General features: G+C 36.7%; 2 protein-coding genes across 3 annotated transcripts; one reads left to right on the top strand and one right to left on the bottom strand.

Annotated features, from left to right (window-relative positions):
- Nucleotides 1-421: 421 nt before the first annotated feature.
- On the bottom strand, nt 422-6863 carry suv39h1b (SUV39H1 histone lysine methyltransferase b). Its single transcript, XM_060882019.1, has 6 exons — nt 6775-6863; nt 4591-4766; nt 3515-4168; nt 2778-2924; nt 2437-2566; nt 422-2152 (listed from the first exon to the last, which is right to left on the bottom strand). The coding sequence occupies exons 1-6, from the start codon at nt 6791-6793 to the stop codon at nt 2019-2021; spliced, it is 1260 nt and encodes a 419-aa protein (XP_060738002.1). The 5' UTR covers nt 6794-6863; the 3' UTR covers nt 422-2018.
- On the top strand, nt 5977-12072 carry tmem9 (transmembrane protein 9). 2 transcript variants are annotated; one of them, XM_060882021.1, is made up of 6 exons: nt 5977-6056; nt 7354-7464; nt 8017-8108; nt 8536-8644; nt 10150-10281; nt 10532-12072. In XM_060882021.1, the coding sequence occupies exons 1-6, from the start codon at nt 5997-5999 to the stop codon at nt 10655-10657; spliced, it is 630 nt and encodes a 209-aa protein (XP_060738004.1). In that variant the 5' UTR covers nt 5977-5996; the 3' UTR covers nt 10658-12072. The 2 variants fall into 2 exon arrangements, with proteins under 2 accessions (XP_060738004.1, XP_060738005.1); XM_060882022.1 differs by lacking the exon at nt 5977-6056 and adding an exon at nt 7112-7217.
- Nucleotides 12073-12254: the final 182 nt, after the last annotated feature.

Raw genomic sequence — 12254 nt, 5'->3', positions numbered from 1 at the left:
TTCCATTAAGAAAAGCAATGGGGAAACTTTGAGACATGACCCAAGACTCTGATATCAGTGCAAAAGGTCACACATTGCATTGAAGTCATCGTATCGAGTTACAGAGCAACTTGCCGCTCTTTAAACTTTCTGTAAGGCAAACTCTACCCTTCAAGACCACCTTTACCTTACTTTAATGTAACAGACACCAAATCTTGGCTATCACTGTGAAAGGTTAACAATTAAATCATTTTCAGCTATCTTTTACCATGCTGGAAACAAGACGAAATTCTGGAAGCTGTGCACAAATGTCCTAGAAAAACTAGCAACACTTCTAATTAGAAGTAAACTACATTTTAGGTTTAATTATTTTATTTCACATTATTTTTCCTGTTGTACAACCTTCCAAATAGCAGAAGACATTAATTCTGAGAAAACTTGATAAATGAAAACAAATGTGTTTAATGAAAGTGGAATGTATAGAGATTTCTTCAGGAATCGCTACAACATGGCTGGCTTCACTTCAAGGCTACATTTTGAACAAGAAACTCACTTGTTACTGAATGCAGCCTCTGTCCCCGGCTAATAGGTAAAACTCAGATTGTACAGATTGAAAAACAAAAACCAACATTAATCTAAAACGAAGATTAAGAGCACAATCCTCAATTTGAATATATAGTATTCAAAATTTATCATGGATCATTATATGTCTCACATAAATACAGTACATGCACCAGCAAATATCTGTTGGAAGCCTTTTTTTAAAAAAAAAAACAAAAAAACAAAAACATGTAGTCATCCTTAGTTGTCAATACAGTACATTTGTCTCAACATTACAGGGAGATAAAATTCTGCCAGACAGATGGGTGACAAAAGGGGAAAATAACAGTAGTTATGCTGTAGAGGGCGTTAGTTTGAGTATCATATGTCCTGGCCTTCACATGCACCAGTACCTCATGTGATACATTAGACAGCTACAGCATCATTACACCAACATATTATTTCTTTTTTTTTTTAAACACTCCTTTTGTCACCCCACTGTATATCACAGGTTATTGCTACTACATACAGTAAACAATCAACACTGATTTTTTTTTATTTTTTTTTTTATAAAATATCAGAAACTTAATTTAAACAGTACAGTCAGAATATCACTAAGCAGCCATCTGTACTCTGCTATAAAATTCAAGGTAAGATAAGACTTTCACGGCTGTGGGGGGAAAAAATCTTTTACCTTGTAAAAGTAAAAAAAATAAAAAATAAAAAATAAAAAAATAAAGCAAAAAGCTCGTTTTCTGGCATTAGCGATACAGTTCTGCCCCCTGCTGGCAGGTTAATGAAATCAAAGCTTCACACAAGGACACGTTTCCGGATACAGATTACACTGAACTAGAACAGCTTCAACACAACACACAGTGCGTTTAACCAGCATTCGTGTCAAGCTGTAATTTATATTTTAATACTAATACACTTATGACATCACTGCTTTTAAAAAAATATTAATAAAATGCCCTTTCATAAAAAGAACTAAACTATAAAAACATTTCACTTAAAAAAGACAGTCCCCTGCCATGATGATAGATGTCTGACCTTTGATGAATGGGAAAAAAGATGCATTTACAAAAGCTGTACATTTTCACATAGGTAATGTAGTGAAATGTGACCCCATGCCAAATGTCAGGGAAGAAAACTGCAAAAAAAAAAAACTGATCAAATAAATGAATTTTTAAAGTATAAACCAGGGGTGTCACACTACAGTTCTACAAATGTGTATTGATTCATTTCCGCTCATGAAATTGTTTTAATTATCTGAAGATTAGAATCAGAGAACTCAATATGTACATCTCTGACCTTTTACATATGAAATCTTTAAATAAAAGTACTGCTATGACATAGCAGGACACACTTTTTCAGCAATAATGGATAATTATTTGTACAATTTTTGTCAATATGTAATGAGATTGTGTTGTTATCCTTTACAGCCACTATTATCTTTACTGACTATTTGGCATGACACACCCCTCCAGTCCCTGGGTTATCTAAAATAGATACTTCCGACATGATGGCACACCACATTTACACTCTATACGCATGCGTTTCTTAGGTGAACCTGGGAGTCCAGTCAGACTGAAATTTGAGTCCATCTTTGTGCTTTCTGCATCTACTGGATCAACTAGACAGAGAAAGAGAAAAAGAAGTAGGGGTTTAAAATGTTACTGATAAAATAGCTTACTCGCTCCCACACATGCACACAAAATGAAATTTATTTATTTACAGAGTATATTTATAGTGTATAGATTTTTACTAAATGTTTGGTTTTTCCATATAACCGGTAAACAAGTAGCTTTGTGCCCATAGAGGGCTTACCAGAGAATGTTCACATACTGCAGCTTTAATCATGCAGCCAATTTTGGTTAGAGGAATCCAAGCTTGATAACTAAAAACAAAAACACTTACTCTGCATATTGTAGTCGAAGGTGAGCTCCTCCCCTGGCTTAATGCCACGTGTGGCAAAGAAAGCGATCCGTGGCAGTCTCTCGTCTATGTTTTCTATAAAGACGTTATACACCTGAAGATTTGGATCACACTGCAGAACATAAAAACATCCAAACAATTAACGTACCAAATAAAACAGGTGAATTTGAATTAAACATTAAATTAAACTAAAAATTGAAAAAGTAAAAGCATATGTAGCTAAATACACAAACATGCTACTATAGTTAAACAGAAAATTAATTTGTGAATGAGGAACAAAGACCTCAGCTGTTCCACACTGCGGAAAAAAAAATTACACTTACACTGTGATTGACGAAGTGAGAAATGTTGCCATAGTGAGCTGCATCCACTGTATATTCATCATCCACATAATCCAGGTCAAACAAGTAGGTGGCTCCTTCTTTATCATAGACATGACCTCGTCTTTCTGCTTCTTCTGTAGTGATGATCTGAGTTACAAAATGACAGTCAGGCTGTTAGTCAGTCTAATTTACTCTAACAACCTGACAAAAGTTGGTTAATAGAAGTTGGTCAAGGCATTCACACTAGCAAGTGACTATGCTATGTCTATCCTGTTGCTTGTTGCTGTGTGGGTTGTCTGTTTTTCTCTGATATGAGAGATATGAGAAAGAGGTAGTTGCAAAAAAAGTATTTAACTACTGCAAAATTCTAAATTACTGCATTCCTTTGTGTTTGAAGTCAAAATTATGGGACAGTGGGTTTTTGTCTACTTTCTTATGCAAGTAGGTACCGTGAGTTGTGTTCTTGTGTAAACAGGAACCTGATAAGTCTTTACCACATGAAACAGCATTGGTTCAATTTATCATTCAATGCATGTGTTTGCATCTGTGGCTTAACAGCATAATACCTAATTTGCAAAGAAATGAGCAAGTCTCAACTGAAATGTTGCACTGTCACTTTTAAACTTGCTGCTGTTGCTGAAGCAAAAAGAAAAAAAAAAAGACAAAATAAGTTCAATTTTAAGCACAGCCAAACTGAAGTAATGAAAGAAAACAAAATACAAGCTGTAGCCCATTACCTCTCCTACATACTCCATGACGAAGGTATTCTTGCGGATACGCTCCATGGTTCGTACCCCCCAGCCCCTGCCGTCGTTTGTCCTAAAGATGCACAGCGAAAACTGAATGCCCCTCTGAACCACTCTATTGGGGCAGTCGGGCCCGCAGTGACACCGCCTGTTGCATTCGTAGATGGGTAGTCCAGGCCGAATGCGCACTTGTCCTGAGTTGTTGTAGGCAAACTTATGCTGCGAGGCTCCGGCACAACAGCCCTTCAGAGGACAGTTCAGGCAGTCCGTACACTCGCAGCCAACAGCCACCTCATTAAGATAGATACCGTCACCCACCTTATAGTCATTAATGTAAGTGAAGTTCTTAGGAGGACCCTCCAGGTCCACCACATTTTCCACAAAGATGCGACCCTTGTTTGGGCCAAGGCTGTTCAGGTGATTCTCCCAGAGTTTGAGAGTTTGCCTAAGCTTTGCTCGCTGCACAAGATGGGAAACAATGGAAGAGTCCAGGTTTTTGGGGATGGTGCGCTTCTTTAACCGAATCAGCTCACGCATCAAATCATCCCAGAACTGGTTAAGCAGATTGGTGCACTTTAGGTTCTTCCGTGGCTCCCATGAATTCATCGACTCTGGATAGCCCTTCCATTTCACCAAGTACAGCTCCTATGAGTGAGAGAAATCCCACTTCAGACAAACTTTTACACAGAATTTCAATATTTATTAATTAATCATTGTTAAAGTCCAGAAAAGTTGTCAGGGGGGAAAAAGTAAACTCCAAACAGGTGATCGATTGGTTTCTCTTATGCAGAATTCACTGTTTTTTCTGGCACATCATGTTTATTCAAAGATGAAATTTCTAGTGCCACCAGGATGTCACATTCCACAGGCCTAAGTGAATGGTTTCAATATAAAAATGTTGTAAATCATGCTCTGGCCTTCACAGTCACTAGATTACAACCACGTACATCACCAGTAAAGCGGATTATCTTATTAGTTATGACTAAATTCTTTGCTCATTTTACACATTAAGCAGTCACTGCTACAGATGGAAGAGAAAGCAATGACCCATTGTCAGATATTCTTACCTGTGTTTCTTGACTTTTGCCATCACTGATGACTTTCTTTCGGTAGTTACAAAGATATTCCACTTCATAGTCACACAGGTTGTTCTTGTTGACCCCGAGTTCTCTGCATTTGACTCCATACTCTCGGCAAGCCACTTGCAGTTGATCGAAAGTAGAGAGACAGGCTACTTTGCACTCTAAAATAATAGAGAATTTAAAGTACACTCACTTGCAAATTTAATGCAAACGACTATAATTATTCAGATACGGGTCAAGAGCTACTGAAACTATAATAACCACGCTTTATGACCATGATCTACTGAAAAGCATCTTAGCTCGCACAACACATGGGCACCAACAACAAAGCAGTCAGTTATATAAGAATAAAGCAGTGGCAAAGGAAATGTAAAATTCATTTGTTTAGAAATATTTAAGATTAAAACCTAAAATGTGCACACACAATGGAAATTAAATACAACATATGGCCAAATGTAATTGGACACCAGACAAACACACCAATAATAGCTTGATATTAACATTAATATTATTATAATATTAATAATATGAAGCTACAACCTCCCTCTAAGACGACTTTCTACAAGATCTTGGTGTGTCTGTGGGAATGACCTCTTATTTTTATTTGCAAAACAACACTGCACCTAAAGAGACAGGCAGAGCTGTAAGAAGGTAGGGAGAGAGAGAGAGAGAGAGAGAGAGAGAGAGAGAGAGAGAATGAATATATGAGCGAGGGAGAGAGAATATATGACAGAGAGAGAGAGAGAGAGAGAGAGAGAATGAATATATGAGCGAGGGAGAGAGAGAGAATATATGACAGAGAGAGAGAGAGAGAGAGAATATGAGAGGGAGAGAGAGAGAGAATGAATATATGAGCGAGGGAGAGAGAGAGAGAGAGAGAATGAATATATGAGCGAGGGAGAGAGAGAATATATGACAGAGAGAGAGAGAGAGAGAGAGAGAGAGAGAGAGAGAGAGAGAGAGAGACAGAGAGAGAGAGAGAATGAATATATGAGGCGAGGGAGAGAGAGAATATATGAGAGAGAGAGAGAGAGAATATATGAGCGAGGGAGAGAGAGAGAATATATGACAGAGAGAGAGAGAGAGAATATATGAGCGAGGGAGAGAGAGAGAATATATGACAGAGAGAGAGAGAGAGAGAGAGAGAGAGAGAGAGAGAGAGAGAGAGAGAGAGAGAGAGAGAGAGAGAGAAAATATGAGAGGGAGAGAGAGAGAGAATGAATATATGAGCGAGGGAGAGAGAGAGAGAGAGAATATATGAGCGAGGGAGAGAGAGAGAGAGAGAGAATATATGACAGAGAGAGAGAGAGAGAGAGAGAGAGAAAATATGAGAGGGAGAGAGAGAGAGAATGAATATATGAGCGAGGGAGAGAGAGAGAGAGAGAGAATATATGAGCGAGGGAGAAAATAATGTGGTTTTACTTCCAGTGTCGTTGCTACATGGATATAAGGTTAAGTAGCTGTTTTGCTCATATTGATTTGTAGACACGATGTTAACTGTTATAAAATTATTAACTAATATAAAAATTACTGAACATTTTCTAAAACCGTCGGCCAACATCTTAAGATCTAGTAATTTTACTCCGTGACAAAACGGTTATTAATGTTTCTTTAGGACGGAATTGAAACCTTTTCCTTTCGTATGAATGCGTATGAAAGTCAACACGGAATGCGTCATGTGTTGAGTTCCTCTGATTAAAGGGGAAAAAGTTTAGATTATTTTAAAGTTCATAACTCACACTTCTGTAGTGTGAAGTTTGTCAAACCGTCTGTTATTTTAAATAACCGTCTGTTAGTTTGCTCGCTATCTGACACACAACAGCGGCTAACTGGCTAACAAACAACTAACGAGGACTTTAGTCAGTGTTACTGAGGTCTGATCGGTTAGAGTTTATATCACAAGTGCAGTGTGACTCTATAGAACCTGCTTTAATAAACCCAATTCGACTACTTTAGACTTTAAAGTGAGTAAATGTTCAGCTTTAAACTGCAGTGTGTTTAGCGCTGTAACAGCTACCGATAACTGAACACACTGAACCGTCTGTGGCTGCGACACTAAAGGTACCTCACTTCAATCCTGGCTGAATGAAGTGTTTTATCACATGTTTCTGGTTAGTTACAAATATACGTAACACTTCTTTCGGAATATTTACGAAAACAAAATTTTACCTTTCAAATTTTCCGCCATCGTCCTACTACCGCCAAATTTGTAAAGTTAAATCTCAGGCGATGATTGGCTCGGGGAGCCTGTGATTGACAGTTTCAACAGCCAATAAAATTTGAGTACAGTTTTACGACAAATGTGACGTAAAACTTGGCTAAAAGTCCTTAGCCATGTTTTGCCAATTTTTTTTGTATTATTAATTTAATAACATAATCAAAATATTATTAATTAGATTAATTTAATGATCAATATTAATTAATTTAATAATATTACATAAAGAATTAACCAAAAAAACGAGACCAAGCGGTATTATTACGTAGGTCAATAAAAGCCAATAGTGTCTTTTATTTTGAAGAGTAAAAGTTAAAGTGCTTTTGTAGCGTTATTTTAACGTCACATAGCAACAGCTGTTGAACGCTCCATGCTTTCAGCTTGTTGTTGGGCAAATGTGAGTTTTTATACTGTTCATATTTTATTATTATTATTATTATTTATTTATTTGTTTTCTTGTATTTCGGTATTTAGTTAGAGCTTCGCTTGTAGGCCTGTGTTAGCTTACAACTGTTTGTGTGTTTTCTTTACAGAAGTACAGGGGACCAGTGATGCTGGTCAGTATCCCACAGCTCCGAGCAGCAGCTTCTGTTCTGCTGTTTTTGCTTTTCTCTGACGCGATGTGTTTTGCACACGCCGATAAGGTACCACCAGCTAACGGTGACGTTCTTCTCTCCTTTAAATTTAGCTGTTACTATTTCAGCCTGTACTCTGGGGCACTAAAGTTATTAGCAATGGCGGCAGGTAGGAATAAGCTAACAGGGCTTGCAGGTTGCTTAATGTTGACAAATGTGTTTGAGAGGATCATTTTGAACGGCTGTGGAATGAAGCACAACAACATCAGGGGCAATCTGAATCAGGGGCAATTAGAATCTGAATCAGGGGCAATCAGGATTAGGGGCAATCAGAATCAGGGGTAGTGTAGCACAAGGCAAAGGTAGACAGTTGCCGAGGGCCTCGTAAGCACTTCTCCACAGTGTCAGCAGAAACATACACACCCCAAAGTGCTACATCTTGTAGCCTCTTTAAGCACAAAAACTTTTCTGTTTCCCATATACCATTTGTGTTATTTAAAGGGAATGTTACATGCACAGCAGTAAAGATGATTGGAGTTCATAATCACACATTTGTTGCATTTTTAAATATAATCCACACCAATTCGGTATTCATGTTTTGTTGTTATGAAACTCTTGCAGAGTATTGAAGACGTGCGTTGCAAATGCATTTGTCCTCCATACCGAAACATCAGTGGCCACATCTACAATAGGAATGTCACCCAAAAGGACTGGTTTGTCTTTATTTTACTTAATTTTTGCACTAAACTAGTACCACTTAATCATCAAAGCTGCATACATTCAAATGTGACCATCAAAATGAGCGCACACATTTATTGTTTATACCTTTTCACATTTAGTTTCTATGAGGTAAATATTTATTTCTATTAAGCATGCCTATATTATTATACTTCCATGTGTTACGTAGAAGTAAAGCTATAATTTAACCTGACATCAGTTAAATCTGATCTGTTTAAGTTCTAAGATGAAAGGCTTCTCAAAATTCTTCATCTACCTTTCCTTTGTACTGATCTCACATTTACATTTATGGCATTTAGCATTTATGACATTGTAGTCATGCTGGGTGATGAGACTAAGAATCACAAGTTTTTAGTACAATCTGAGGTGATGTAATTTTAAGCATGCTCTTTGTATTTACAGTAACTGTCTGCATGTGGTGGCGCCCATGCCAGTGCCTGGTCATGATGTGGAGGCTTATTGTCTGCTCTGTGAGTGCAAGTATGAGGAGCGAAGCAGCAATACCATCAAGGTATTCTCTAGCCCCGAGTCTTGATTTATGTAATGTGCCCTAGAGAGTGGATGTATTTTACAGTTAATGGCTGAAATTTTGATGACCATAACATGCTTCACTGCTAGATGTCTACACATTTCTAGGTTTTTAGTGTTTTGTGAATGTCTTTTCATTAGGGGTGTAATGCAGTGCTGCTAAACATTACCACTAAGCCCTCAAAACACTAGAAAACCCAGGTCTACTGAACAAAATGTATATATTTTTTATTATTTATTGAGTATAACAATAAGTAGCTATTTGCAGAATAACTTTATTGAACTCCTGAACATCTGTAGTTTCTCAATCATGCCTACTGATTTAATAATTGGATAGAACCAGGATGCATTTTGCTCACTTCAATAAGCTTTCTATGGAATGTGTCTGAGCATGCTAAGGTACTTTAAAAATTGAAAAAATAACTGGGCAGTGTTGACAAAATATTTAAAACACTAAAATAATAAATAAATAGTACTAATAATATATTCATACATTTGCAATCAGAAATATTCAACCCTCAAAAAATATTATTGTGATGTCGATGAACAATAGTGACAATAAATACCAAAAATGGAGCATCCTTTAGCTTTTGTAACTTCTATCAAATGTATTCGGTGTTGACGAGCTACTTACACCTCTCGATTGGAATCTTTGCCCATTCTTCATATGCAAAAGCTGTTAAGCTTAGTGATGTTTGATGGCTGGTGACTGAGAAGGTCACTGTGGTGACAGTTTTGATCTAGATGTAGAAAATACACACAGACTCAGAGGTGGTAGTAAAAGCAAAGAAGTAAAGAGAATTTTATTTTGCTGCAGCAAAAGGTGTCTTCCATACAGTGCAAAGTCTACACAGTAAAGAGGAAATTATAGAGTTTTAACTCTCTTTTTTGTACCCCAGGTGTGTGTGTGTGTGTGTGTTCAAGCAACCTCCCTGGTTACCGAAGATGTATCCCTCAAGGCCACATTCCACATTTCAGTTCTTATAGAGCACATGTACACATACTCCCCTAAAGTTCCCATCCTTCCAGCTCGTACAATGTTAACAGTTGGAACCTCGGGCCTTGGGCCTCTTGTACTTTCTCTCTAGTTTAACATACCGAATACTGTAAAAGCACATAACAATTATATAAAATCCTAATATTTAAACTTTCCACTACACCACTCCAGGACATTCCAGGATCTTTTTGTCTTGCTGGAAATGCCAGTGATTTAGCTAGGGTTAATTTGTCAACAGAAGGCATCACATTCCTTTTTAAAATGGCCAGCATGCCATTAGTCTACTGCTAAAAGCGACACTATTACTGTATATAGAGGTTGAATAATTGTGACATGGTTATCTTAACAAAATATCTTGATACATATATATGAAATGAAATAAATCTCTAAATTCTCTTTCTTAGATTTATATAAAATCTCTTTAGAATTTAGAACTCATTGTGTTTATTCTGAATGTTGTAATCGTGTTCAGGCTTATCTTTGCCTTACAGGTAACCATAATCCTTTACCTGTCTGTGGTCGGTGCTCTGCTATTGTACATGCTGTTCTTGCTTTTGGTGGAGCCTCTGATCCGCAGACGTGATCCCTACAGACAACCACTGCAGAACGAGTACGATTCTGAGGTACAGACATTAGCAGCATGCCTAATGAGTGTAATGATTTTATAGGGACAAATGTAAACTGATTCCTATGTTGATGAGTAATATGTCAAACTGCATAACTAGGTAAAGCTAAGCGACAATTAAAAGATAAATTATATGTTCTGTTACATGATCCTGGAACTGTGATGGATTATAAATAAATGAATTGAAGATACAGAGAGAGAGCATTTCAATTTTAGAGATGCTGAATTTGCTCTGTCTCACTCCACAGGATGTGATGGCTCCAGGCCGAGGGAACACGGTGCTAGAGCGAGTGGAAGGGGCTCAGCAGCGCTGGAAGAAACAGGTTCAAGAGCAGCGCAAGACTGTTTTTGATCGCCACAAATTGCTTAGCTAAACTCAAACTTATTTATTTAGTTAAAAATGGGACCACATGTCCCTTGTTATCAATGAGGCTCGTTTTGCATAGCATTCTGGTTGCTATTCGAAGCTAAATTGAAATGATATTAAACAGAAATGATAGAGCTCATTATATTACTTATAGAAGAATTAATTATAACGTTTGCAGCTTAGACTCTACATTGCAAATATTGTAAAAAAAAAATAGACTGTCTTGCAAAGAGAATACATTTTGGGCAACAGTCTTGACATTCTCAGCTTTTCTCCCAAACAAAATTCAAATGTAGTAATTGAACAACATAGGATTCCTGTGCATGTTACATTCATACACTGCACAAGATGTTAGCATGATACTATCTTGAATTGACTTATATGATTACAGTAAACTTAATATAGGATTAGTAATGCTATTTCTAGGTTTATTTACTGATATTTTTTTCTTTTGGCAGGTAATTTGCTTCTTTCTAGAAATTAAAGCTTAAAAAATTAGCCAAATAATCTTAAGCAAAATAGTCTTAAACATGTCTAGAAATAGGTTTATTAATCTTAGATTTGTTTTGTTGTGGTCCTTTAATGCTAGATACATTTTGAGTATATTAAAGATATTTTAATCTGTTAAGATTTTTTGCAGTGAATGCATTTTGCTCATTGTTGAGTAGATGCTGCTTTACTTCATTTAGGACCTTTGTACGTATATCACATCACTAGGTTCTAGGAATTGTAGTGTTCCCATTCCTAATGTCCTAAGTGGTGATTGGTTTCACACCAAATACATGCTGATTGCACTGAATATTGTCGATATTTAAGATTTTTTGTTGTACTTCTTTTCTACATGTGTTGTGTAATACAGATCTGATACTGGATTTGTATTTCAGATAAAAACCTATGGATTTTTGATGGCTTGTTTAAACAGATATTATTCTGCTAAGACTTTACTTGGATCTTATAAGGTAATCTACAGTTTACATGTTGGAAATAACAAGTTTATTTGGTACCTCTAACTTATAGTTAATTATTGACCACTATTGGGTACGGCAGTCAAAAAGGTCCACAATACACTTCAGATATTCCCACTGGGTGAAACCTTTAGTTATTTGTAGAACCCTGCAACATTGTTTAGCTTTTAGAAAATGTTTCATGCAGAGCCTGTTTTTGAGATTAATTAGGGACCATTGGTTCTTTTGCTGTTCCCAATATATTCAGTGTGTTGGGTTTATGATGGTGGAATGAATTGTGCATGATGAGTGTAATTATGTGCCCAATAAAATGGTTGCTGAATGTAGGTACAAGGGAGATGTACCAAATAAACATGCAACTGAGGGTATGTCACTGTTCTATTTCAGGAAATATCTTTCCACATGTCGTATTCTACTTGCACTGAGGAATTCAATAAACACAATCTGAAAATTGCAACTGGATGTATTATTTTTGCTTTTGTTGCATGGAATCCAATATGCTATATATCTAGTAAACAGGGTATTACATTGTACACAATATATACATTCAGCCTGTAGTATTGGCTTAAAAGCTCATAAAATAATATTTTTCTGTTGTTTAATCTTTGCATTATGAACAATGTTACTGTCTCAGAAAAA

This window comes from Tachysurus vachellii, chromosome 11 (genome assembly GCF_030014155.1).
Source record: "Tachysurus vachellii isolate PV-2020 chromosome 11, HZAU_Pvac_v1, whole genome shotgun sequence".
NCBI classification, from domain to species: domain Eukaryota; kingdom Metazoa; phylum Chordata; class Actinopteri; order Siluriformes; family Bagridae; genus Tachysurus; species Tachysurus vachellii.
This window is presented reverse-complemented; position numbering and strand designations above follow the sequence as displayed.

What these genes read in the sequence shown, in the direction of transcription:
- tmem9 (XM_060882021.1), top strand. Translation starts at nt 5,997, where the DNA reads ATGAGCGAGGGAGAAAATAATGTGGTTTTACTTCCAGTGTCGTTGCTA. An exon ending in GAAGCAGCAATACCATCAAG is followed by an intron (nt 8,645 to 10,149) that starts GTATTCTCTAGC and finishes TTTGCCTTACAG; the next exon opens with GTAACCATAATCCTTTACCT. An exon ending in AGAACGAGTACGATTCTGAG is followed by an intron (nt 10,282 to 10,531) that starts GTACAGACATTA and finishes CTCACTCCACAG; the next exon opens with GATGTGATGGCTCCAGGCCG.
- suv39h1b (XM_060882019.1), bottom strand. An exon ending in GCAAAAGTCAAGAAACACAG is followed by an intron (nt 4,169 to 4,590) that starts GTAAGAATATCT and finishes TCTCACTCATAG; the next exon opens with GAGCTGTACTTGGTGAAATG. An exon ending in CTCACTTCGTCAATCACAGT is followed by an intron (nt 2,567 to 2,777) that starts GTAAGTGTAATT and finishes TATGTTCTGCAG; the next exon opens with TGTGATCCAAATCTTCAGGT.